Raw genomic sequence first — 24041 nt, 5'->3', positions numbered from 1 at the left:
TGCCTGTAATCCCAGCTACTCGGGAGGCTGAGGCAGGAGAATTGCTTGAACCCGGGAGGCAGAGGTTGCAGTAAGCTGAGATCGTGCCATTTCACTCCAGCCTGGGCGACAAGAGCAGAACTCCTCAAAAAAAAAAAAAGGAAAAGAAAATACTGAGGGGGAAAATAATAAAAAATAATGATACAAAAAAAGACCAAAAAATATATAATACCTACTTATATAGCATTTATATTGTATTATGTATTATAAATAATCTAGAGATGATTTAAAGTATACAAGGGAGAGGATATGTGTAGGTTAGATGCAGATACTTTGCACCATTTTATATCAGTGACTTGACCAAATTGTGGTATCTGCAGGGTATTCTGGAACCAATCTCTCTCAAATACCAAAGGAAGAGTATTCATCTAAAAGATAACAATAAACTTAACTAATAAAATATTGTACATTTTCTCTATAATTTGACTAATCTAGGTTTCTTTGAGGAATGAATATATGAACATGGTATAGATGGTGGATCTAATTTTTTTTCTAATTTTTAGTAATTTGTTAAAGATCTAATTTTTTAAAGTTAAAACATTTATCCTAGGGAAACTTCATTTTAAAAATAAATTAAATAACAGGAAAACAAAATTAATTAAAAAGAAAACAATTTGATAGTATTCGCATTCCTATGCTTATTTAAGAATTTGGATCACCGGGATCCTGTTAAGTTTCTCCACATATCACCTGCTTAACTGAGTATCTGCCACATGGCGGGCATGGTTCTCAGTGTTTGGGAAATGTAAGTGAACAAAACAAAAATCCCCATCTTCATGGGGAGATTGAAGAAAGAATTGACTTTGTGATAGGAAGCTGAATATAGAAATCTAAAGAATGGAATTTCTAGGTATTTGCCCTGGAGATGGCTGTATTTAACACTTTTTGGCTCAGTGGCTTGGAAGGCGAATCATGTAGTGAAATTTTTACATTTGCCATGGCACTCAATTCTCAGAGAGAAAATTATTGTTAAGCCAGTAGATATAGCTGAAGAAAAATATATGGAGAGGGTTGTGAGTGAGTGAGCAGATAGATGACTCGCAGTTTAATACACTGCTCCAGTGTATTCAGTGTAAAGTAAGGCATCTAGGGAAAAGTCGTTCAAACTTTTATGTTGATAATTGAAGTAGCATTTGTTGAGTGCTCATTATGGGTCAGCCATTGATATAAGTGCTTTTCATGTATTAACTCATTCAGGCCCAACAATAATTCTATGAGATAGACACCTTTATTGCCATTTTTTAAACAAAACTAGGCATAGATAGGTTGGGTTGTCAGGGTCAACTTAACCAGCTAGTATGTGATCTGAGTTGAGGCAATCTGGCTTCAGGGACCCCTGTCATTATCGCTAGGCTGTACTGAAAAGGAAAGACTACAAGCCATCAGTTACAATTACAGTGCAAAAAGGACACTGAAGACATCAGCCCAATATTCTCACTGAGGTCTGACAAGATAAGGCAGTTTTAAGGTTATTTGGTAGCAGGACAACTTTGTACAAAATTGTGGTTCTGTTAACTCCACTTTGAAAAAGTCATAGCCATGACTGAAGAAAATCTAATACCAATGAAAGTGCCTAAAGATATTTGGAGGCAGTGACAATGAGTTTGAGTCTCCCTATAAAATAGGCTAAAAAGATTAGAACCCTTGACATTTGGAAAGAAGAATGCTTCTGGAAAATATAACTGAAGTTTCCAAATAATGAAGGCTATTTTAAGGAGCAAATATGAATTTCTTTTTTTTTTTTGAGACTGAGTCTTGCTCTGTCACCCAGGCTAGAGTGCAGTGGCGCAATCTCGGCTCACTGCAACCTCGTCCTCCTGGGTTCAAGCGATTCTCCTGCTTCAGCCTCCTGAGTAGCTGGGATTACAGGTGCCCGCCACCGCGCCCAGCTAATTTTTGTATTTTTGGTAGAGACAGGGTTTCACCATGTCGACCAGGCTGGTCTCAAACTCCTGACCTCATGATCCACCCACCTTGGCCTCCCAAAGTGCTGGGATTACAGGCGTGAGCCACCATGCCCAGTGCAAATAAGAATTTCTTCATCGAGTTCTAGGATATAGAAACTAGCTGATATGCTTGAAGTTTTAAAAGGTGCATTTATTTTTATTTATTTATTTGTTCATTTTTTTTGAGACAAAGTCTTGCTGTGTTGCCCAGGCTGGAGGGCAGTGGTGCAATCTCTGCTTATTGCAACCTCCGCCTCCCAGGCTCATGCGATCTCCTGCCTCAGCCTTCCAAGTAGGTGGGATTACAGGTGCCTGCCACCACACCCAGCTAATTTTTATATTTTTAGTAGAGACTGGGTTCCACCATGTTGGCCAGGCTGGTCTCGAACTTCTGATCTCAAGTGATCCACCTGCCTTGGCCTCCCAAAGTGCTGGGATTACTGGTGTGAGGCACCACCACGCCTGGCCAAAAAGATACATTTAATTAAGACTATTGGCACAGATGCAGTGGCTCATGCCTGTAATCCCAACACTTTGGGAGGCCAAGGCAGGAGGATCACTTGGGCCCAAGAGTCTGATACCAGCCTAGGCAACATAGGGAGACCCCGATCTCTACAAAAAAAAAAAAAAGAATGATTGCTTTGGCAGTCTTTTGCTTTCAGCATTTCGCATATATTATCCCACTGCCTTCTGGCCTCTATGACTTATTTTTCTTTTTGTCCTTTTTCCAATTTTTGTTTCTTATTTTTTTATTTTTATTACTTATTTTATTTTTTTCAGACGGTGTCTCGCTCTGTCACCCAGGCTGGAGTGCAGTGGTGTGATCTTGGTTCACTGCAACTTCCCGTGCCTGGGTTCAACTGATTCTCCTGCCTCAGCTTCCTGAGTAGCTGGGACTACAGGCGTGCACCACCACACCTGGCTAACTTTTGTATTTTAGTAGACACGGGGTTTCTCCATGTTGGCCAGGCTGGTCTTGAACTACTCACTTCAAGTGATACGCCTGCTTCGGCCTCCCAGAGTGCTGGAATTACAGGCATGAGCCACTGTGCCCAGCCTCCAATTTTTTAATTGTAAAATACACATAACATAAAATTTAGCACCTTGCCCATTCTTAAGTGTACTGGTCAGTTGTATTAAATACATAATGTTGTGCAACCATCACCACCCTCCATCTCCAAAACTCTTGATCTTGTAAAACAGGAACTCTATATACATTAAAAAATAATTTTTTTTTTTTTTTTTTTGAGACCGAGTCTCACTCTCTCACCCAGGCTGGAGTGCAGTGGCATGATCTCAGCTCACTGCAACCTCCACCTCCCAGGTTCAAGCGATTCTTGTGACTCAGCCTCCCGAGTAGCTGGGATCACAGGTACCCGCCTCCACACCCGGCTAATTTTTGTGTTGTTTTAGTAGAGATGGGGTTTTACCATGTTGGCCTGGCTGTTCTTGAACTCCTGACCTCAAGTGATCCATCCGCCTTGGCCTCCCAAAGTGCTGGGATTACAGGCATGAGCCACCACACCCAGCCAAAAAATAATTTTCTATTCTCCCTCCCCAAACCCTGGAACCCACTATTCTACCTTCTGTCTCTATTTTAACTACTTTAATTACCTCCTATAAGTGGAATCATATAGTTTTTGTCTGTTTGTGACTGGCTTGTTTCACCTAATGTAATGTCATCAAGGTTCATCCATGTTGTAGCAAATGTCAGAATTTCCTTTCATTTTAAGGCTGAATAATATTTATCCTATTGTGTGTATGTACACATTTTGCTTATCCATTGATCTGTTGATGGACTCTTGGATTGCTTCCATGTTTTAGCTATTGTGAGTAACACTGCTGTGAACATGGATGTACAAATACCCTTTCATCTCTTTGCCTAAAGTCTTAAGAAAAAAAAAATGCTTAAAAAACAACAAATATCTCTTTAAGACCCTGCTTTCAGTTCTTTGCAGTATATTACCAGAAATGGAATTGCTGGATCACATGGCAATTATATTCTTAATTTTTTGAGCAAACTACCATACTGTCTTCGACAATGGTTATACATTCCCACCAACAGTGCACAAAGGTTCCGGTTACTCCATATCCTTGCCAACACTTTTTAAAAATGTATCATAGCTATCCTAATGGATGTGAGGTAGTATCTCATTGTGGTTTGACGTGCATTTATCTAATAATTAGTGTTGTTGAGCACTTTTTTATGTACTTACTTATCATTTGTATATCTTTGGAGGAATACCTATTCAAGTCCTTTGCCCTTTTTTTTTTTTTTTTTTTTTTGACATGGAGTCTCGCACTGTCATCCAGTCTGGAGTGCAGTGGCGCGGTCTTGGCTCACTGCAACCTCCACCTCTTGGGTTCAGGTGATTCTCCTGCCTAAGCCTCCAGAATAGCTGGGAATACAGGCCCCCTGCAACACACCCGGCTAATTTTTTGTATTTTTAGTAGAGACTTAGTTTCACCATGTTGGTCAGGCTGGTCTTGAACTCCTGACCTCAAGCGATCTGCCTGCCTCGGCCTCCCAAAGTGCTGGGATTACAGGCGTGAGCTGCCGTACCCAGCCTCCTTTCCCCATTTTTGACTTGAGTTCTTTAGCTTTTTTTTGTTGTTGAAGTTTAGGAGTTCTCCATATATTCTAGATATTAATCCCTTATCAGATATATGATTTGCAAATATTTTCTCCAATTTCTAGAGGCTGCATTTTTACTCTGTTGCTATTGTCATTTATTGCACAAATTTTTTTTAATGTTCAGGAGGTTTGCTTTGTATTTTTGTTGTTGTTTTTGCATCTGCTTTTGGTGTCATAGCCAAGAAATTATTGCCAAACCCGATGTTGTGAAGCTTTTGCCCTATGTTTTCTTCTAAGAGTTTTATAGTTTTAGGTCTTACATTTAGGTCTTTCATCTATTTTGAGTTAATTTTTGTACATGGTACTAGATAAAGGTCCAACTTCATTCTTTTGCATGTGGGTCCATTTGTTCAAAAGACTGTCCTGTCCCCATTGAGTGGTCTTGGCACCCTTGCCAAAAATCATTTGACCATATATGAAGGGTTTATTTCTGGGCTCTTTGTTCTATTCCACTGGCCTATATGTCTGTCTTTATTCTAGTACCACACATTTTAGATTACTGTAACTTTGTATTAAGTATCAAAATCAGGAAGTTCGAGTCCTCTAGCTTTGTTCTTTGGCTATTTTGTGGTCCCTTGAGATTCCATATGAATTTTAGGATAGGTTTTTCTATTTCTGCAGAAAACATCTTGGGATTTGGATAGAGATTTCATTGAATCTGTAGATTGCTTTGGGTGGCATTGACAACCTTAACAATGTTGAGTCTTCCAATCTATGAACATAGGATGTGTTTCCATTTATTTATCTTAACTTTAATTTCAGCAATGTTTTACAGTTTTCACCTCCTTGATTAAGTTCATTCCTAAGTGTTCTTTTTGATACTATTATAAGTGGAATTGTTCTTAATATCCTTTCCAGATTATTCATTGTTAATGTATAATAGAAATGCACCTAATTTTTGTGTGTTGACTTTATACCCTGTTACTTTGTTGAATTCATTTATGAATTCTATCAGGATTTCTTTTTTTGGTGGAATTCTTAGCATGTTCACATGTGAGATCATATCATCTGCAAACACAGATAATTTTATCTCTTTCTTTCCATCTTGGATGCCTTTTATTTCTTTTTCTTGTCTGATTGCCCTGGCTAAAACTTCCAGTACTATGTTGAATAGAAGCAGTGAAAGTGGGCATCCTTGCCATGTTCTTGATCTTAGAAGAAAGTCTTTAAGTGTTTCACCATTGAGTATGATATTTGCTGTGGGGTTTTCATATGTGGCTTTTATTATGGTGAGGTATTTTCCTTGTATTTCTAGCTCGTTGAGTGTTTTCGTTCTGAAAGGGTGTTGAATTCTGTCAGATGCTTTTTCTGCATCAATTGAGATGATCATGTGTTTTTTCGCCCTTCATTCTGTTCATGTGGTGTATTACATTTACCAGTTTTTATGTGTTCAACCATCCTTGCATTCCAGGAATAAATCCCACCTGGTCATGGTGTGTAATCCTTTTAATATGCTGCTGAATTCAATTTCCTAGTTTTTTATTGAGGATTGTTACATCACTGTTCATAAGGGATATGATATTGGTCTGTAGCTTTGGGTTTTTATAGTGTCTTTGTCTGGCTTTAGTGTCAGGGAGTGCTGGCCTCATAGAATGAGATGGTAGTGGAGGAGGTATTGGTTAAGAGATTTAGGCTGGGTGCAGTGGCTTGTGCCTGTAATCCTAGTACTTTGGGAGGCTGAGGTGGGAGGATCGCCTGAGCCCAGGAGTTCAAGACCAGTTTAGGCAACATAGTGGGACCCTGTGTCTACAAAAAATAAAAAAATTTAGCTGGGCATTTTGGCATATGCCTATAGTCCCAGCTACTTGGGAGGCTGAGGAGGGAGGATCACTTGAGCCCAGGAGGTCAAGTTTGCAGTGAACTATGATTGCACCATTGCATTCCAGTCTGGGCGACAAAGTGAGATCCTGTCTCAAAAAAAAAAAAAAAAAAAAAAAACACCATCAGGTGTGGTGGCTCATGCCTGTAATCCCAGCTCTTTGGGAGACGAGGTGGGCAGATGACGAGGTCAGTAGTTTGAGACCAGCCTGACCAACATGGCGAAACCCTGTCTCTACTAAAAATACAAAAATTAGCTGGGTGTGGTGGTGGGCACCTTAACCCCAGCTACTCGGGAGGCTGAGGCAGGATTGTTTGAACCCAGGAGGCAGAGGCTGCAGTGAGCCGAGACCGTGCCACTGCACTCCAGCCTGGGTGACAGAGCAAGACTCCATCTCGAAAAAAAACAAAAAAACAAAAAAAACAGAGATTTAGAATATGTTTAGGTGGAGCAAATATTTCGAAGGTGTTTGTGAAGATTAAATGAAATAATGCATGAGGAGACCATAGCACGGCACCTGGTACACAGCAAGTGTTCTCAGCAGGGTGGCTGTTATTATCATTGATGTCATAGCCTTCATTGTTGTGATCCTTATCTGCCAATTATTAGGGCTACTTTAATTTTTTGTATAAGAAACATGTCTAAACCACAATTGGTGAGTTATTTTTTATTAGTGGTTACAGAGAGAACTTAGGGTTATACTTTTACTGAAATCGACTTTATTTTTATTTTTTATTTTTGAGACAGCAACTCGCTCTGTCGTCCAGGCTGGAGTGCAGTGATGTGATCTTGGCTCACTGCAACCTCCGCCTCCTGGGTTCAAGTGATTCTCCTACCTCAGCCTCCCGAGTAGCTGGGATTACAGGTGCACACCACCACACCCAGCTAATTTTTTGTATTTTTAGTAGAGATGGGGTTTCACCATGTTGGCCAGGCTGGTCTTGAACACCTGACCTCAAGTGATCTGCCCGCTTTGGCCTTCCAAAGTGCTGAGATTATAGGGGTGAGCCACCCCACCTGGCCTGGAATTGAGTATTATTAACTATATATCTTTTAAAATGTTTGATTATTTTGAATCCTCAATTATCTCTGCTGTGAAACCACTGATTTTGGTATTCATTGGAGATTGACTTATAGGAACAGGAGTCAGCTATATGTTTCAAGCATTTTATTAGGCAAATAAACAGACATTTACTGCACAACAGGACGTGTTATCCCAAGTTTACAGATGATAAAACCAAGGCCTTTGAAACATAGTGCAATACTGTAATGCAATTCTGACACTACCCACCCAGAGTTCCCGCAGACTCCCTAAGTTAAGGGCATAGTACCCAACAAAATTGCCCTTGCTTCAGATGCCAGCAACAAGTTGGAGGCCCTAGGCTACCTGCACTTCTGATAACTGGCTATAAGTTCAGGAGTCCCCACAACTACCTCAGGTTTGATAATTCATCAAAATGACTCAACTCAGGAAAGTGCTCTACTTATCATTACCGTTTTATTATTCAGGGTACAAATCAGGGCCAGCCAAATGAAGGGACCCGTAGGGTGAGGTCTGGGAGGGTCCTGAACACAGAGCATTGTGCCCTGTCTCCATGGGATCAGGGCACATCACCCTCCTGGCACATTGATCTATTCACCAACCAGGAAACTCCACTGAGCTTTGGTATCCAGAGATTTTAGCAGGGCTTCATTATTTAGGTTTGACTGCAGGATTGAATTCAATATCCAGATCCTCTTTCATCCCCAGAGGTCAGGAAGTTGACCCAATATCAGGTGACTCAAAACCCTGTCTCTAATCACATGGTGGAGCCTGGCATCCTAAGTTATTAGCATTAGCTATCTGGGGCCCACCATGAGTCACCTCATTAGTATAAATTGTCAAGGTCCACCGTAAATAACAGAGATATTCCTGTCACTTGGGAAATTACAAGGGTTTTATTCTTCATTATACAACAGAGGGTCATACATCTAATGAGGACTAGAGCCAGGATTTAATCCAGTTCTGTCTGAATTCAAAGCCCCAGCTCTATCCACTATTCCATTTTTACAATTAAGGGCCTTAGATAAGTGGTTTGTTTAAGGTCACACAGCTAGTAACTAACAATAGAGCCCGGTCCCGGTACAGACTACCAATGTGTGCTCCTTCCATAATGCAATTACTTCCATGATGCATGTTGGGGTGCATTTGACTTGTTTCTGTAAATTTTGCAATTGTATTATAGAACACAGCGTCCTAGCTAAGGTATATCAGTTGCCAGGGTTTGTCATCATTTAGTTATGTTTTATTCATAGATTTTTGAAAGTCAAGTGAGAAAAATTCAGTCAATACTTCCAACATATAAGAAAGTGTAAGTCCTTTTTGATTTATTGTTTTATTTCTAGAAGTAATAAATATCAATAGAAGGAAATTAATCCATTACTGTTTTGAGGCTGCATGGTGCTATTTTTCTGACATTTGGCTTAATTTGGATACCTCTTTCTGCTTCCAGGTACCATTCATTGTATTTTCCATGCAACTGGGCACCACTACACTTGGAAGAAAGTTACCACAACTGTACACAACATTATTGTGGGCAAGTTGTGGATAGATCAGGTGAGGAAAGGTACCCAAAGTGTGTGTGAAGTTTAAAATAATACTTCTTTAGGTATATTTCTGCAGTATTTAGGACATGTGAACTGGTCCCAGAATGTTGCTACTGATTCATCAGTTTCTCCTAAGGAATTTCTCTCAGGCAGTAGCCCTACCTCTAACTCTCTAAGTTTTCTGTACCACAAATTATTGTTTATAAATGACCAAATTATAACATTCATCAACGACTATTCTGCTAGGACTGTGTTGGGTGCTACGACAGGTAGAAAAAACAAACGTGGCCCCAACTCTTAATCCTTTCATTATTCATCAAATATTTATTGCCAGGCGGTATGCTAGGTCCTGGGGATACAAAGTCTGATGAGATGTCCCTCAATAATTTATTATATCATTGGAGATACATGACCAATGTGTAGGTTGGAAAATGTGCAGCAACATACACTAATATAAAAGATGCCCTATGATAGTATCTGATTAATTGTCAGTTTTCTCTTAAGACAATGGTTGCAGCAAATTTAGAAAAGAGGGAATACTGTCTTCTGAGCAGTCAGGAAAGGCCTCACAGTAGATGTGGGAGTTAAGCTGAATCTTAAAGTGTGGTTTGGGATTTAGAAGATAGAAAGGAAGGGAAAATGGGCCGGGCATGTTGGCTCATGCCTGTAATCCCAACACCTTGGGAGGCCAAGGCGGGAGGATCACTTGAGCACAGGAGTTTGAGACTAGCCTGGGCAATATAGTGAGACCTTGTCTCTACAAAAAATTTAAAAAAAAAAGAAAGGAGGGAAAATGAAATGAATCAAGTATAGAAAGGCCGACCATATGTAATTTGCAATTGTGAGTAGAGTATTTTGATTTAAGCAGAAGAGTTCATGAAGGGTACTAGTGAGGGATTGGTTTGGAAAGGTAAATTATCATGTGAACTTCAGTATATGTGCTGAAGGTCAAATCATGCCATCTAACATGTGAGATACAATTCAAAACAAGTGGACGCTTGGTCTTGACCTCAACCTGAAAAACCAAGGTTACATAGGGATTCTATAGCATTCCCAAGGCTAGCTAAGATCTGAATCTTAAACAAGGGATTACTAGAATGTAAGATTGAAAAGTAAAGAATTATGAACCATGGGTTTGGCAGACATTGAATTTATCCAGTCTTAATAAAACTGAATTTTTTCATTTTACAGTCTGGCGAAATTGATATTGTGAATCACAAGACAGGAGACAAGTGTAATCTTAAATTTGTTCCTTATAGCTACTTCTCTCGGGATGTAGCAAGAAAGGTAAGGGAAGTTGAAATTTAAATTGTTTCACGTAGCATATATCTCTTAGAAAGCATACTCCTTTAGGACTGGAATGTATATACATGTGGGGTGGTATGGGGGTGTGTACATTATATATAGTGTATGTGTACATATAGTGATTCAAAAAAAGTAGAGGTGAAAGGCTGGGCGCGGTGGCTCACAGCTATAATCCCAGCACTTTGGGAGGCTGAGGCAGATGGATCGCCTGAGGTCAGGAGTTCGAGCCCAGCCTGGCCAACATGATGAAACCCTGTCTCTACTAAAAATACAAAAATTAGCTGGGTGTGGTGGCGCGTGCCTGTAATCCCAGCTACCCGGGTGAGGCAGGAGAATCGCTTGAACCTGGGAGGCAGAGGCTGCAGTGAGTCTCGCACCATTGCACTCCAGCCTGGGCAACAGAGCGAGACTCCGTCTCAAAAAAAAAAGTAGAGGTGAAGGAGAAAGTCATCAAGAAAGACTATATTGTATTACTACTAAACCAATTCCTTCTCTTTTCTGGGAATGACCATAAGTGAGGAAGTGAAAGTGTCAAGAGCAATGAGAGATTGACAATGGGAAACACGGTGGAGGCGGGCGGATCACCTGAGGTCGGGAGTTCGAGACCAGCCTGACCAACATGGAGAAACCCTGTCTCCCGAAAAATACAAAATTAGCCGGGCATGGTGGCATATGCCTGAAATCCCAGCTACTCGGGAGGCTGAGGCAGGAGAATTGCTTGAACCAGGGAGGCAGAGGTTGCAGTGAGCCGAGATCACGCCATTGCACTCCAGCCTGGGCAGCAAGAGAGAAACGCCGTCTCAAAAAAAAAAAAAAAAAAATGAAAGAAAAAAAGTAAATGGGAAAACACAGAGGAAGGACTAATAAAAGATTTCAGGAAAAAGGGGTTTGATCACTGAGAAGTTTGAGGGGGAGTTGTGTGATACCACCATAATGATTTGTGTCATGAGTTTCTGTGGGAGACTGAAGAATAGCTGGGGATTTAAATCTGTTTATAGGTCCCTGTGAATTTCTTGAGAGAAGAAAATATAATTCTGAGTACCAGTCAGATGCTTTTGCTACATGTATCTTTGATACAAAAATCCCTGGGAAGGGTAGTGAGGGGAGGGGACAGAGAGCAAGAAGTGGGGATAAAGAATAAAGTCTAGTATTTGCTGGCACAACAGGGTGACTACAGTCAAAAATAATTTAATTGTACATTTTAAAATAACTAAAAGAGTATAATTGAATTGTTTGCAACACAAAGGATAAATGCAAATTATATACACCTACTATGAACTCACAAAAATAAAAACTAAAAATAAAGTTTACCAAAAATCCCCATATAACAAAAAATGATAATGAAATCCCCAAGTCATGGCTCAGTTATTTCAAGTAGCAGAAAAAAATACAACAAAATAATTTGAGGCCAGGCATGGTGGCTCATGCCTATAATCCTAACACTTTGGGAGGTGGAGATAAGAGGATTGCTTGAGCCAAGGAGTTCAAGACCTGCCTGGGCAACATAGCAAGACCCCTTCTCTACAAAAAAAATTAAAGACTTAGCCAGATATGGTGGCACATGCCTGTAGTTCTAGCTACTCGAGTAGCTGAGGTGAGACATCACTTGAGCCCTAGAGTTGGAGGCCACAGTGAGCTACGATTGCATCAGTGTACTCCAGCCTGGGCAACAGAGCAAGATCCCATCTCTAATAATAATTTGGATGACTCTCTGGTGTTTGTTATAACAGGATCTAACCATTATTTATCCTAGGACTTCCAGTATAGTCAGGTAAGCTAATTCACAGTGAATTCTATATAGCCAAGCCCTGTTCTCCACCCTTGCAGGTGACGGGGGAAGTGACAGATCCATCAGGAAAAGTCCACTTTGCTCTTCTGGGGACGTGGGATGAGAAAATGGAATGTTTCAAAGTACAGCCAGTCATTGGGGAAAATGGGGGTGATGCTCGACAGAGAGGCCATGAAGCAGAGGAAAGCAGGGTCATGCTGTGGAAAAGGAATCCTTTACCGTGAGTATCAGCATGCATGCTGCCCAGATACCACTTTGACCTTGACTGTGGAGCAATATTGAAGGCATTTCTGCCTGCCCTCTCACTTAATTATGTGGGGGAATTGAGCAAGGGAAATTGAGACCTTTGGAGAGATTAACAGAAAGAAGGTTGTCATTGTATGATTTGACTTGTAGCATGCTTATTTCAAGGAAGTTCAAACCAAACTACATCTGACAAAAAATACTTTGTGCTTTCGAAAGGTCCTTTGGATTGTGATTCAGAAGGGTATTTTTCTACTATTTAGAGCAAAACTGTTCAAAAGTGGCTAGAGGAGGAAGGTGCCTACCACCTGTTAACAATTTAGCCTAAAGGCCCATCAGCAGCCAGGTGCGGTGGCTCACGCCTGCAATCCCAGCACTTTGGGAGGCCAGGGCAGGTGGATCACTTGTGATTAGGAGTTCAAGACCAGCCTGGCCAACATGGTGAAACCGTCTCTACTAAAAATACAAAAATTAGCCACATATGGTGGTGTGCACCCATAATCCCAGCTACTTGGGAGGCTGAGGCATGAGGATGACTTGAGCCCAGAAGTTTGAGGTTGCAGTGAGCTGAGGTCATGCCACTGCACTCCAGCCTAGGCGACAGAGTGAGACTGTCTAAATAAATAAATAAATAAATAAGAAAAAGAAAAAAAAGCCCAGCAGAAAAGAAAGATCCCTGAGACAATGTACAGGACTTTGGAAACAAGATGGAGGTCACTTATTTCCTGTCATCATCTAATACAGTCAGTTTGTAGTGATAGCCAAGATTATCCGAGAGAGAGTTAAAAAGAAAACTAAGGAAACAGGAGTGAGGAATTTTCATTCAGTAGAATGTTTCCTTCTTTCTAATGAATGTAGTTAATTTCAGTTGGGCACCACACAACACCAGAAGACTATGGAACTGAGTGATGCCAGGGAGCGGATGGGGAGGGATCCAATTTGTCTCCTTTAGTGAGGGCAATGTGACATGGTCCTAGATCCTTTTCACAGATCCTGTTTTTGTAGAACAGCCTTGGTGATGTGGCCTTGGCAGTGTACTTAGTTGTTGCTCTTTAAATAGTGTCTGGGCTCTGGGATTACCATTTCTTTTTCTTATCTTCTACTTTTAGGAAGAATGCAGAAAACATGTACTACTTCTCAGAGCTTGCTCTGACTCTCAATGCTTGGGAAAGTGGCACTGCCCCCACAGACAGCCGGTTACGACCTGACCAGAGACTGATGGAAAATGGACGCTGGGATGAAGCAAATGCGGAGAAGCAGCGCCTGGAGGAAAAACAAAGACTTTCCAGAAAGAAGAGAGAAGCGGAAGCTATGAAAGCCACAGAGGATGGTAATGAACTTCCCTTCTACTCTTCTTTCTTGATGCATGGAGAATGCCAGCACTAATTTTTTTCTTTCCTCTCTTTTCCTTTTAGGCACACCATATGATCCCTATAAGGCACTGTGGTTTGAGCGGAAGAAGGACCCTGTTACCAAGGAGTTAACCCATATTTATAGGGGAGAATACTGGGAGTGTAAAGAAAAACAGGACTGGAACTCATGCCCGGACATTTTCTGAAACGGCAGTAACAAAAAAGAGGAGCATATAATGGAGAAGAGGACAGAGGATGTGTGGGAAAGCTGGAAGTTGTGACTCTCTTACCAAGTGCTTTCCTCAAGTTTGTCTCTCTTGACCAATCATTTTTTCCAAATCAATCACCAGAAGGAGACACCAGTGGTGGTGATTGGCTGGTTGCCTTAGCTGATTGAAACTGAAATCGACATACGAGATACTATGTCTGTAAGGGAGAGGTTTAGTGGCCGAAGGTTAGTGTTATTCCACATCCACAAAGTCAAGTATTCTTGGCTCTTCTTTCTCCCTCTGCCCCCATTTAAGACGATGTCACTCACCCTCCCCTTGTAGTATCCTGCTCAGCCAAGATCTGCGTAAGATTATGATTCAGGGGCATTTTGGTGCTGTTAAAAGCAAGAGCCGAATTTAGAAGTTCCCTTAAAAAGAAACACATAAGACTTACCAATGGAGGCATTGTGAATGGTTGCAGTGGAGCTTAGGTATAACATCATCAAGTGTGTTCACACGCGGGGTCGGTTTAATGGAATGTCCACGCGGAGATAACTGCGATATTGGAACACCTGTGAGAGAGATTGTTCTATAGGGCTGGAATATTCAGAGTTACATTCTTGGAAGTTTCTGTTTTTACTTGCATCAAACACCCCTCTGTTGTTCTCCATCATCTTTAATAGCAACTGGAGACCACTTTGGTCATTGGTAAGGGGTGCATTCTCCTCACAAAGGGGTTTTATGGACTTCCTCAGGCGGAGAGCTTCTGAGAACACAGGCAGGATGGAAAAAGACTACTAGCCACTTTTGCTTTCCCAACCCCCCTTAATGCCATCCTTCATTGTCTTTCTGGCTTCTCTTCTTCTGGCACAGTACCATTTTGGGTCTGTGCCCCAGTGTGGAGCAAAACATTGCCTGTCCCATTCTGATATACTTCAGAATTTGAGAGCAGAAGTTAATCTGGAACAAAAGTTTTCACCATCTCTCAAGCCCCAAGGACTGGAGCCACCTCTGGAATAATGTGTTAAATATCTGTATATTATATATATGTAGAGAAAAATCTAATTTTTTGGTTTGATTTCCTTCCCATTAAGAATCTTGTTTTTTGATATCCCTTGTCTCCCTGAGACTCTCTCTTGGACACGTGTTGATGTGGATGGCACTCCTCTGCTCTCCATCTTTTATGGGCAGAGAGATTTCAAAACCTGAGCAGGATCATGTCTGGCAGTTACTAAACAGGGACTTTGTCCATGGTTTGTATCATGGGGTGCCTACTGCTGTCTAAACTCTGCTCTCCTAATTAGCTGACTCTTGAAAATGAAATCCTAACCTCTTTTCTGCCTCTTTTCTTTCCCTTTTTAGGAAGAGTGTGGGTAGAAAGTCCGGAGGGCAACTTCCAATTTAATTCTGCTCTGTCCGGCGCATAGGCTGAATTCCAAAAGAACTTTCTTCCTAGGATGTGGGGCGTAAAGCACCGTCATGTGGGGTGGATCAGATAATTGCTCCTGTGGGGCCCTGGCTTCCTTCTCTGTTTGTGCAGTATTTGTTTTTGTTGTCTTGTTGAGAAATATCCCCTGTGCAACCCACCCTTGGTTGAGGATCACAAATTGAGGTGCCTTCCTTGTATGCTTTTTGTTAGCATTTTTTGTTTTTGTTCCTTAACTGCTGAGCCTCAGCCAGCGTGGGTCCTGGGGGGAAATATCATTCCAAAGGAAGCCATCCCTATGGGGAAATTGGTTTTACTGGGTAAATTAATACTTTTATTTCTTCCCCTATCCCTTCCTTCCTAGTTGTGATAAACATGGGAGAGGAGTGACTTTGACTGCTGGGGAATTTCCTCCTAAGAACCTTATTCCCAAAATAAGCCAGGGGTTATGTCAAGGCTTCTTTCAAGGAGGCTCATAAAAGCAGTGACCTCAGCCGGGGCTTTGGATAGAGTGAGAATTCCCCAACTAAATTGGACTTCTCTGCTTTATCCCCTTCTCTTCCTTCACCATCTGCACTACATTTCTGGCTTGATCCCCAATCAGATTCCCGCTAATGGAAGAAGTTTAGAATCTTTCAGGTGGAATAAAGTCACATGAAAACAAAACACAACTATATATATTTTCAGTTTTTTTGCCTTATTGATTTTTTTTCCAAAAAAAAAACTACTAAATTAAATAATTTTTTAAAAGTCATATTGTTTGTCTGATTCACTTCTGCTGCTAGGCAGTAAGTGGTGTTGGGGAGGTGAAGGAGAACTGGTCCAATGGTAATTTGTTCTGCTCAAGAATCTGAGCGCCCAGAAGCCCTGGTCTTCATGAGAAATGGAAAGCAAAGCTGTTCACCACCACTCCGGAGGGCCATGAGCAGAGGAGTAGTTTTAACAGCCCCTGCTGCTTAAATTAACAGTCATCAACATCCCACCTTAGTACAGGGGAATCGTTTTTAGTGTTTTTGGTACTGGGCCTGCTTCACTTCAAAAATTTTCCCTGTAAATTTAATTTATCTTGTCCATTTAGATTCTCAGATTGTTGGCTGTTTATGTAGGAATTCAAATTCTGTTTTTTGTTTGAGACAGGGTCTCACTCTTGTCACCCAGGCTGGAGGGCAGTGGCATGACAGCTCACCGTAACATCCGCCTCCTAGGTTCAAGCGATTCTTGCCACCTCAGCTCCCCAAGTAGCTGGGACCACAGGTGCGTGCCACCAGAACCAGCTAATTTTTGAATTTTTAGTAGAGACAGGGTTTTGCCATGTTGCCCAGGCTGGTCTTGAATTCCTGGGTTCAAGCAATCCACCAGCCTCTGCCCCCCAAAGTGCTGGGATTACAGACAGGTGTGAGCCACTGCACTTGGCCTCAAGTTCTGTTTTTGAAACAAGCAATTGAGTTTTGATTTGAAGACCTTTGAGAAAACTAATGACAGTGAACATGTTTGTACAAGTTTTCACTGGAAAGTTCAGGTTCAGGGAGGGGATAGGCAAAGTAACCTATGGTCCTGGCGGGGGCTCAGATCAGAGCAAGCACAATTCCTGCCCGTGGGAGGGACCTCACATTTGCTGAGCATCTGCCTCCATGGAATAGGATCTGCCTCCATGCTGAAATAGGAACTCTGACCATTCTCTGGCTTGCACATAAACGATTTTAAGAAGAAAATGTTGCAATCATTTTGAAGATGAAGGAAACAATTTAAATAAATTCGCTCATGGTCATGTAGCTGGTCAGTTAGTCACAGTGTTGGAATTCAAAGCTGGGTTGAGTTTGTGACCTCTACAGTCCTGTGCTCTGGAAGAAACTCTGGGTTGGAAGGCAGCTGATAATTAAGTACTTTCCTCCTAGATTATATCACATCATGCATAAATGCACATTTTCATTTCCGGAAGCTAATATCGATAGCACCATTTCTTTTTTTTTCTTTTTTTTTTTTTGAGATGGAGTCTCTCACTGTCACCCAGGCTGGAGTGCAGTGTCGCGATCTCAGCTCACTGCAACCTCTGCCTCCCGGGTTCAAGCAGTTCTCCTGCCTCAGCCTCCCGAGTAGCTGGGATTACAGGCACGTGCCACCACGCCCAGCTAATTTTTTGTATTTTTAGTAGAGATGGCGTTTCACCATGTTGGCCAGGCTGGTCTCGAACTCCTGACCTTGTGATTCACCCACTTCAGCCTCCCAAAGTGCTGGGATTGCAGGCGTGAGCCACTGCACCTGGCAGCACCATTTCTTTTAAGGCTGTACGTGAGAAAGGAGCATCCCCTGAAATTCAGCCTACAGGTTCCTTGATTGATCAAGGCCCTCATGTCTACAAAGTTGGCTCTGATGTCAGGGATGATTTTCTAGCCTGGTTCTTAGGAAGCCCACCTAAGTGTTCAAGTCATTTGCCTGACTCCCATTGGCTGGATTTGATATTAAGTTTCAGCAAAGGTTTTTTTCCGGCAAGCTAAGGAACCACTGCAGTAGACCCCTGACATTTGTGAGAGCTGTATCCTGCAATCTTGAATACTACCATGGCACACAATGTCCTGCATTAGGGACAATCAAATGTAGCTGAAACATTTAACGATCCCTCATTGAATCCTTTATTATTTTTATTTTTATTTTTTAAGATGGAGGTCTCACTATATTGCCCAGGTTGTTCTTGAACTCCTGGGCTCAAGCGATCCTCCCACCTCGGCCTTTTGAAGTGCTGGGGTTACAGGTGTGAGCCTCTGTGTCCGACCCCTCATTGCGTCCTTTAATGTGACATGATGGGCTAGGATGTGGATCTTGAGGGGTCTACCATGCTCAGTCATGATTCAAAATTATGACTCAGCAAAATGATAAATTATTAAATTTGTCGGGGACCTCTGAATTTGCACAAAAATGTTAAACCTATACATTTAAGGGTCTGCTGTACTTTCAGCAAGATAATTGAGAACCAACCTACAGTATTGTCCTAAAAGGAGGTATGGAAAATCTTTGCAATTCATTCACTATAGTTGTATATTTTGTGCAACTCTAAGATTGTTACCAAAATTTATAACTTGCTTCTAAAAGTTTATAAAACTTATGGCCAGGCAGGGTGGCTCATAATCCCAGCATTTTGGGAGGTCGAGGTGGGAGGATCACTTGAGATCAGGAATTCCAGACCAGCCTGGACAACATGGTGAAACCCCATCTCTACTAAAAATACAAAAATTAGCTGGGCATGGTGGCAGGTGCCTGTAATCCCAGCTACTTGGGAGGCTGAGGTGGGAGAATCACTTGAACCTGTGAGGTGGAGGTTGCAGTGAGCCGAGATTGCGCCATTGCACTCCAGCCTGGGCAACAGAGTGAGAAAAAAAAAAAAAAAATTGCCAAGTACTCTACAGTACCCAGTGGGAAGCATTCCAAGCCTTTCATGGCGCTCCCTTCCAAAGCTCATAATTTGTGGTTAAACTCTCCTCATAATTTTTGGCTAAACTCTCCTGCTCACATTGATCCCTCAGGGGAAGGAGACAGGGTAGACAGATGAGGCTTCTTTAAAGGCAAAAAGCTGAAGGTCTCGGATCTTCTACAAAGAGTATTGCAGAGGTCACATCTTCTAAGTTTGACCAGGTGACATTAGAGGTTGCTAAAGAAAGAGTTGGTCCTGAGATATGGCTAGATATTTTTTAATTAATTATTAATTCCACATTTACTCTAGCCTGTTACGTGACATACATTGGGGATGCAAATAGCAAGAAAGAGCGTAAACAGGCAATTGCAATCCAGTTTTATAAGTGGTGTAAAAGCACAGTAGGGACAACTATTCTGTAGTGAATTAGGAGGGAGGGGATAGAGACATGTCTGAGAAGACTTCTAGAACTAGGAGAATGCATGTGAGCTGAGAGTTGCAGGTTACATAGGGGTTAGGAGAAGGGCAATGTCAAAAATGCTGCATGGAGGAAGATGAAATGCAAGGCCAAAGCATTCTGAGTTTAGATGACTGCATGAATAGCTTGTGTTTAGTGTCAAAGAGAGAGCCCTGAGATATGCTGCTGGAGAAAGTTTAGCCCCAAGTTATGGAAGGCTTTTTACATACCCTATGGAGAAGCCATGTAGCTCCTGCCTGCAATTCTAACATTTTGAGAGGCCAAGGCAGGAGGATCCCTTGAGCCCAGGAGTTTGAGATCAGCCTGGGTAACATAGTGAGACCCTGGTCTCTGTTTATATTTAAAGGGGAAGAAAAGCCTGGGTTTTTTTTCTTTGCTTTTTTTTTTTTTTTTTTGAGATGGAGTCTGGCTCTGTCACCCAGGCTTCCAGGCTGGAGTGCAGTGGCGTGATCTAGGCTTGCTGCAACCTGCCCCTTCCAGGTTCAAGCAATTCTCCTGCCTCAGCCTCCCAAGTAGCTGGGATTACAGGCACGTGCCACCATGCCTGGCTAATTTTTTGTATTTTTAGTAAAAACAGGGTTTCACCATGTTAGCCAGGCTGGTCTCGAACTCCTGACCTCAGGTGATCTGCCTGCCTCGGCCTCCTGAAGTGCTGGGAATATAGGCCTGAGCCACCCCATTCGGCCCAAGAGCCTGGATTTTTGTTTTTAACTAGAGAGCTAGTGAAACATTCTTAAGCAGGGTGGAAAATGATTGGAGAGGGGCCGGGTGCGGTGGCTCACGCCTGTAATCCCAGCAATTTGGAAGGCCGAGGCGGGCAGATCACCTGAAGTCAGGAGTTCCAGACCAGCCCGGCCAACATGGCAAAACCCCATCTCTACTAAAAATACAAAAAAATTAGCCAGGCATGGTGGCGGGTGCCTGTATTCCCAGATACTCGGGAGGCTGGGGCAAGAGAATTGCCTGAACCCGGGAGGCAGATGTTGCAGTGAGCCGAGATCGTGCCACTGCACTCCAGCCTGGGCTACAGAGCTCCCTCTCAAAAAAAAGAAAAAAAAGAAAAAAAAAAAAAAAAAAAAAAAAAGGAGGTTGGAGAGGATACGAAGATGAGAAATGGAGGGATTCCTGAAAGGATGAAGTAGAATGAAAGCATTTCATGGCTTTCCCATAAAATGGAGGGCAGAGGGAAGAAGGAATTCTTATTTTTCTGACTTAGGAAACCTAGATGGAAGATGGTAGTAAGATAAGCAAGTTTAGAAGGAAAGTTAGGTTCATTTTTAATTTTTTTAGAGATAGGGTCTCACTGGGTTGCCTAGGTTGAAGTGTAGTGGCATGATCATAGCTCACTGCAGCCTCCAACTCCTGGGCTCAAGCAGTCCTCCTGCCTCAGTCTCTCTAGTAGCTGGAACTACAGGTGTGCGCTACTACGCCCAGCTTATTTTTTTATTTTTTGTAGAAACGGGGTCTCACCATGTTGCCCAGGACGGTCTCAAGCTCCTGGCCTCATGCAATTCTCCCACCTCGGCCTTCCAAAGTGCTGGGATTACAGGTGTGAGCCACTGCACCCAACAGGTTCATTTTTAGACATGCTTTGTAAGATGTGCCTGTTCAGAGGTCGAGTAAGCAATTTTAGACAATGGGTCTTAACATATCATAGTGGCATTTTTGTGAGAACCGAGGAATGAGAGACTGAGAGAGCCTGCACATAAAATCAGCTGGCCAACTTAAAACACATATAATACCTTGACCCCATCTGCAGAGATTCTATTCAATTAGGGGCTAGGGCAATTTTAGACACACACACACACACACACACACACACACACACACACACACACACACACACATAATTGCCTTAGCCCTAATTGAATCAGAATCTCTGCAGATGGGGTCCAGGTATTTTACATATATATGTGTGTACGTATGTGTGTGTGTGTATCTTTTTTTATACATATACACATATGTATATATAAATTATATATATGTATGTATGTGTGTGTGTGTGTATCACACTGGAACCAGGTGCAGGGGCTCATGCCTATAATCCCAGCACTTTGGGAGGCCAAGGAGGGTGGATCACCTGAGGTCAGGAGTTCAAGACCAGCCTGGCCAGTGTGGCGAAACCCCATCTCTACTCAAAATACAAAAATTAGCCGGGGCCAGGGGCGGTGGCTCATGCCTGTAATCCTAGCACATTGGGAGGCCGAGGCGGGTGGATCACGAGGTCAGGAGTTCGAAACCAGCCTGGCCAATATGGTGAAATCCCGTCTCTACTAAAAATACAAAAATTAGCTGGGCGTGGTAGCACACACCTATAGTCCCAACTGCTCGGGAGGCTGAGACAGAAGAATCGCTTGAACCCAGGAGGCAGAGGTTGCAGTGAGCCAAGATCCTGCCACTTCACTCCAGCCTGGGTGGCAGAGCAAGACTCCGTCTCAATAAATAAATAAATAAATAAATAAATAAATAAGCAAGCCGGGCGTGGTGGTGGGCGCCTGTAGTCCCAGCTACTCGGGAGTCTGAGGCAGGAGAATCGCTTGAATCCGGGAGGCAGAGGTTGCAGTGAGCCGAGATCGTGCCACTGCACTCCAGCCTGGGCAGCAAAGCAAGACTCTGTTTCAAAAAGAAAAAAGAAAAAAGAAAAGAAACCGACTTAAGCATAGACAAGTAAATGACTCAAGAACATAGGCAAGTAAGTGACCAGAAAAGGACTTAAATCCACTCTTTGTCATTAATATACCTAGCCTATGGTAAGTCTATACTACGGTATTAATTTTCCATAGCTGCATAACTAATTACTATAAACAGTAGCTTAAAACAACACCTGTTCTATCCATTCACGGTTTATCCATTCATCTGTAGATGAGAAGTCCCACAGGATGTGACTGGGTTCTCTACTCAGGGTGTCACAAGACTGAAATCAAGGAGTTGACCAGCTTGAGTTCTCATCTGGAGGCACTGAGGGGAAAGCTGCTTACAAACTCATTCTTGTTCTTGGCCAACTTAGGTTTCCTGCAGTTGCAGAACTGAAGACCAATTTCCTTGCTGGCTGTCAGCTGAGAACCACCCTCAACTTCTAGAGACTGCCCATATATTTTTGCCACATGGTCCCCTCCATCTTCAAGTCTTGTGTTTTGAGTCTCTGACTCCTTTCTGCAACCAGCTAGAAAAAACCCTCTGCTTTTAAAGGGCTCAAGTGATTGGTCAGGCTCACCCAGATAATCACATATTTTAGAGTAACCTGTACTATATAATATCACCTAATAACAGGTTATAAATTAATATGATGAATTTCATAGTCCCAGGGATTATGCAGGGTTTTGTGGGGCTGGGAGGGTGTTTTGTGGGTCATTTTAGAATTTTTCGTACTTCAACTACCAAGGGAAACCAAAAGGGTGAAATTTAAGCTAAACAAATGATAGGCTCTAGAGTCTGAAAAAACTGTAAAGTCACCTAGTTTAGGCGTGACAGCCACAAACATCTCATTTCAGATGTACTCTTTTCTTAATCTTTCTTGAGAATGACAGTCTATACTCATCCTGCATTTTAAGCCTGTTGTTTATAAATTCTAAACTAAGGTCATGTTTTTATTTCAAATTGTAATGAGTCCATGCTGGCTCCTTATTTATGAAGCAAGTGAATACAAAGCATTGAATTATTCTAACAGCCTTATGGAGTTTATATAAAACTTTTTTTTTTTTTTTGAGACGGAGTTTTGCTGTTGTTGCTCAGGCTGGAGTGCAATGGCACAATCTCGGCCCACCGCAACCTCCACCTCCCTGGTTCAAGCGAGTCTCCTGCTTCAGCCTCCCGAGCAGCTGGAATTACAGGCGTGCACCACCACGCCCGGCTAATTTTGTATTTTTAGTAGAGACGGGTTTCTCCATGTTGGTCAGGCTGGTCTTGAACTCCCTACCTCAGGTGATCCGCCTGCTTTGGCCTCCCAGAGACACCGCGTCTGGCTAAAACATTTTTCAGTGAATAAATGCAAGAGATGAAAATTATGAAATGGGAGGTGGAGGAGGAATAAAATCAGCATATTAGAGATATTATTAAACCACAACTTGCTTCTTAGAGTTTGAGGGAAGCCTGACTTAATTCTTTTTTTTGACTATATATATTTAAAAATGAAAAATGCCAAGATGGTATTCCAAAAATTGAGGTATATTTTTAATGCTAGGTTTAGCAAATCAATGCTTTTAACAAATACTGTACAGTGACTCTATGTTTACCTCATGTGGAGGTAGCATTGAAAGTCTACATTTGAAGCCGTTACAAATGGCCTTCCTTACCTCTTCTATATATCCTGGATTTCAATCTGAAGATATCTGTAAAAATCACAATGTTTATATATATCTACCTTGCAAAATTCGCCTTTGCACAAGAAAAACAAGTATATTTTAAAAATTTATGGCAGTATTGTTTTTAATAATGAGATATAGAAAAAGGTAAAAAAGCTGATAGTTGTCAGTTTAATTACATAGATTATCTTATAACCATACAATCCAATACCGGCGAACGTGGATTAAAAAGTATGATAGGTCTACATAACTGCCATGAAAAAAGTCCATAATATGTTTTTAAATGAAAAAAGCAGATTGCAGGGAACTTAAAACAACAACAACAACAAAAAACCCTGAGAAAAGTGATTTATCACTTCAGTTTGTAAACAAGGGCCTTGCCTTATCACCTTGGTAACATTTGTAAAATGCTTACCTCTAGCTGAATCCATATGATCTTTGTTACCACGGAACAAATACTATTTTATTATAATTATGTAGAAAAAAAGAAAAATGTCTTCCAGGGCA

At 41.8% G+C, this 24041-nt stretch overlaps 1 protein-coding gene across 1 annotated transcript in view; it reads left to right on the top strand.

The window, feature by feature from the left end:
* Positions 1-16103, top strand: part of OSBP (oxysterol binding protein) — a 40096-nt gene extending 23993 nt beyond the window's left edge. Inside the window, exons 10-14 of the mRNA XM_003826362.7 lie at positions 8932-9035; positions 10217-10312; positions 12158-12339; positions 13472-13692; positions 13778-16103. Of these exons, the coding sequence (XP_003826410.2) occupies positions 8932-9035; positions 10217-10312; positions 12158-12339; positions 13472-13692; positions 13778-13920 (746 nt within the window). The 3' untranslated portion in view covers positions 13921-16103. The remainder of the gene's footprint in view (positions 1-8931; positions 9036-10216; positions 10313-12157; positions 12340-13471; positions 13693-13777) is intronic.
* The last annotated feature ends 7938 nt before the right edge of the window (positions 16104-24041 follow it).

Source organism: Pan paniscus, chromosome 9 (genome assembly GCF_029289425.2).
Source record: "Pan paniscus chromosome 9, NHGRI_mPanPan1-v2.0_pri, whole genome shotgun sequence".
Lineage (NCBI taxonomy): Eukaryota > Metazoa > Chordata > Mammalia > Primates > Hominidae > Pan > Pan paniscus.
This window is presented reverse-complemented; position numbering and strand designations above follow the sequence as displayed.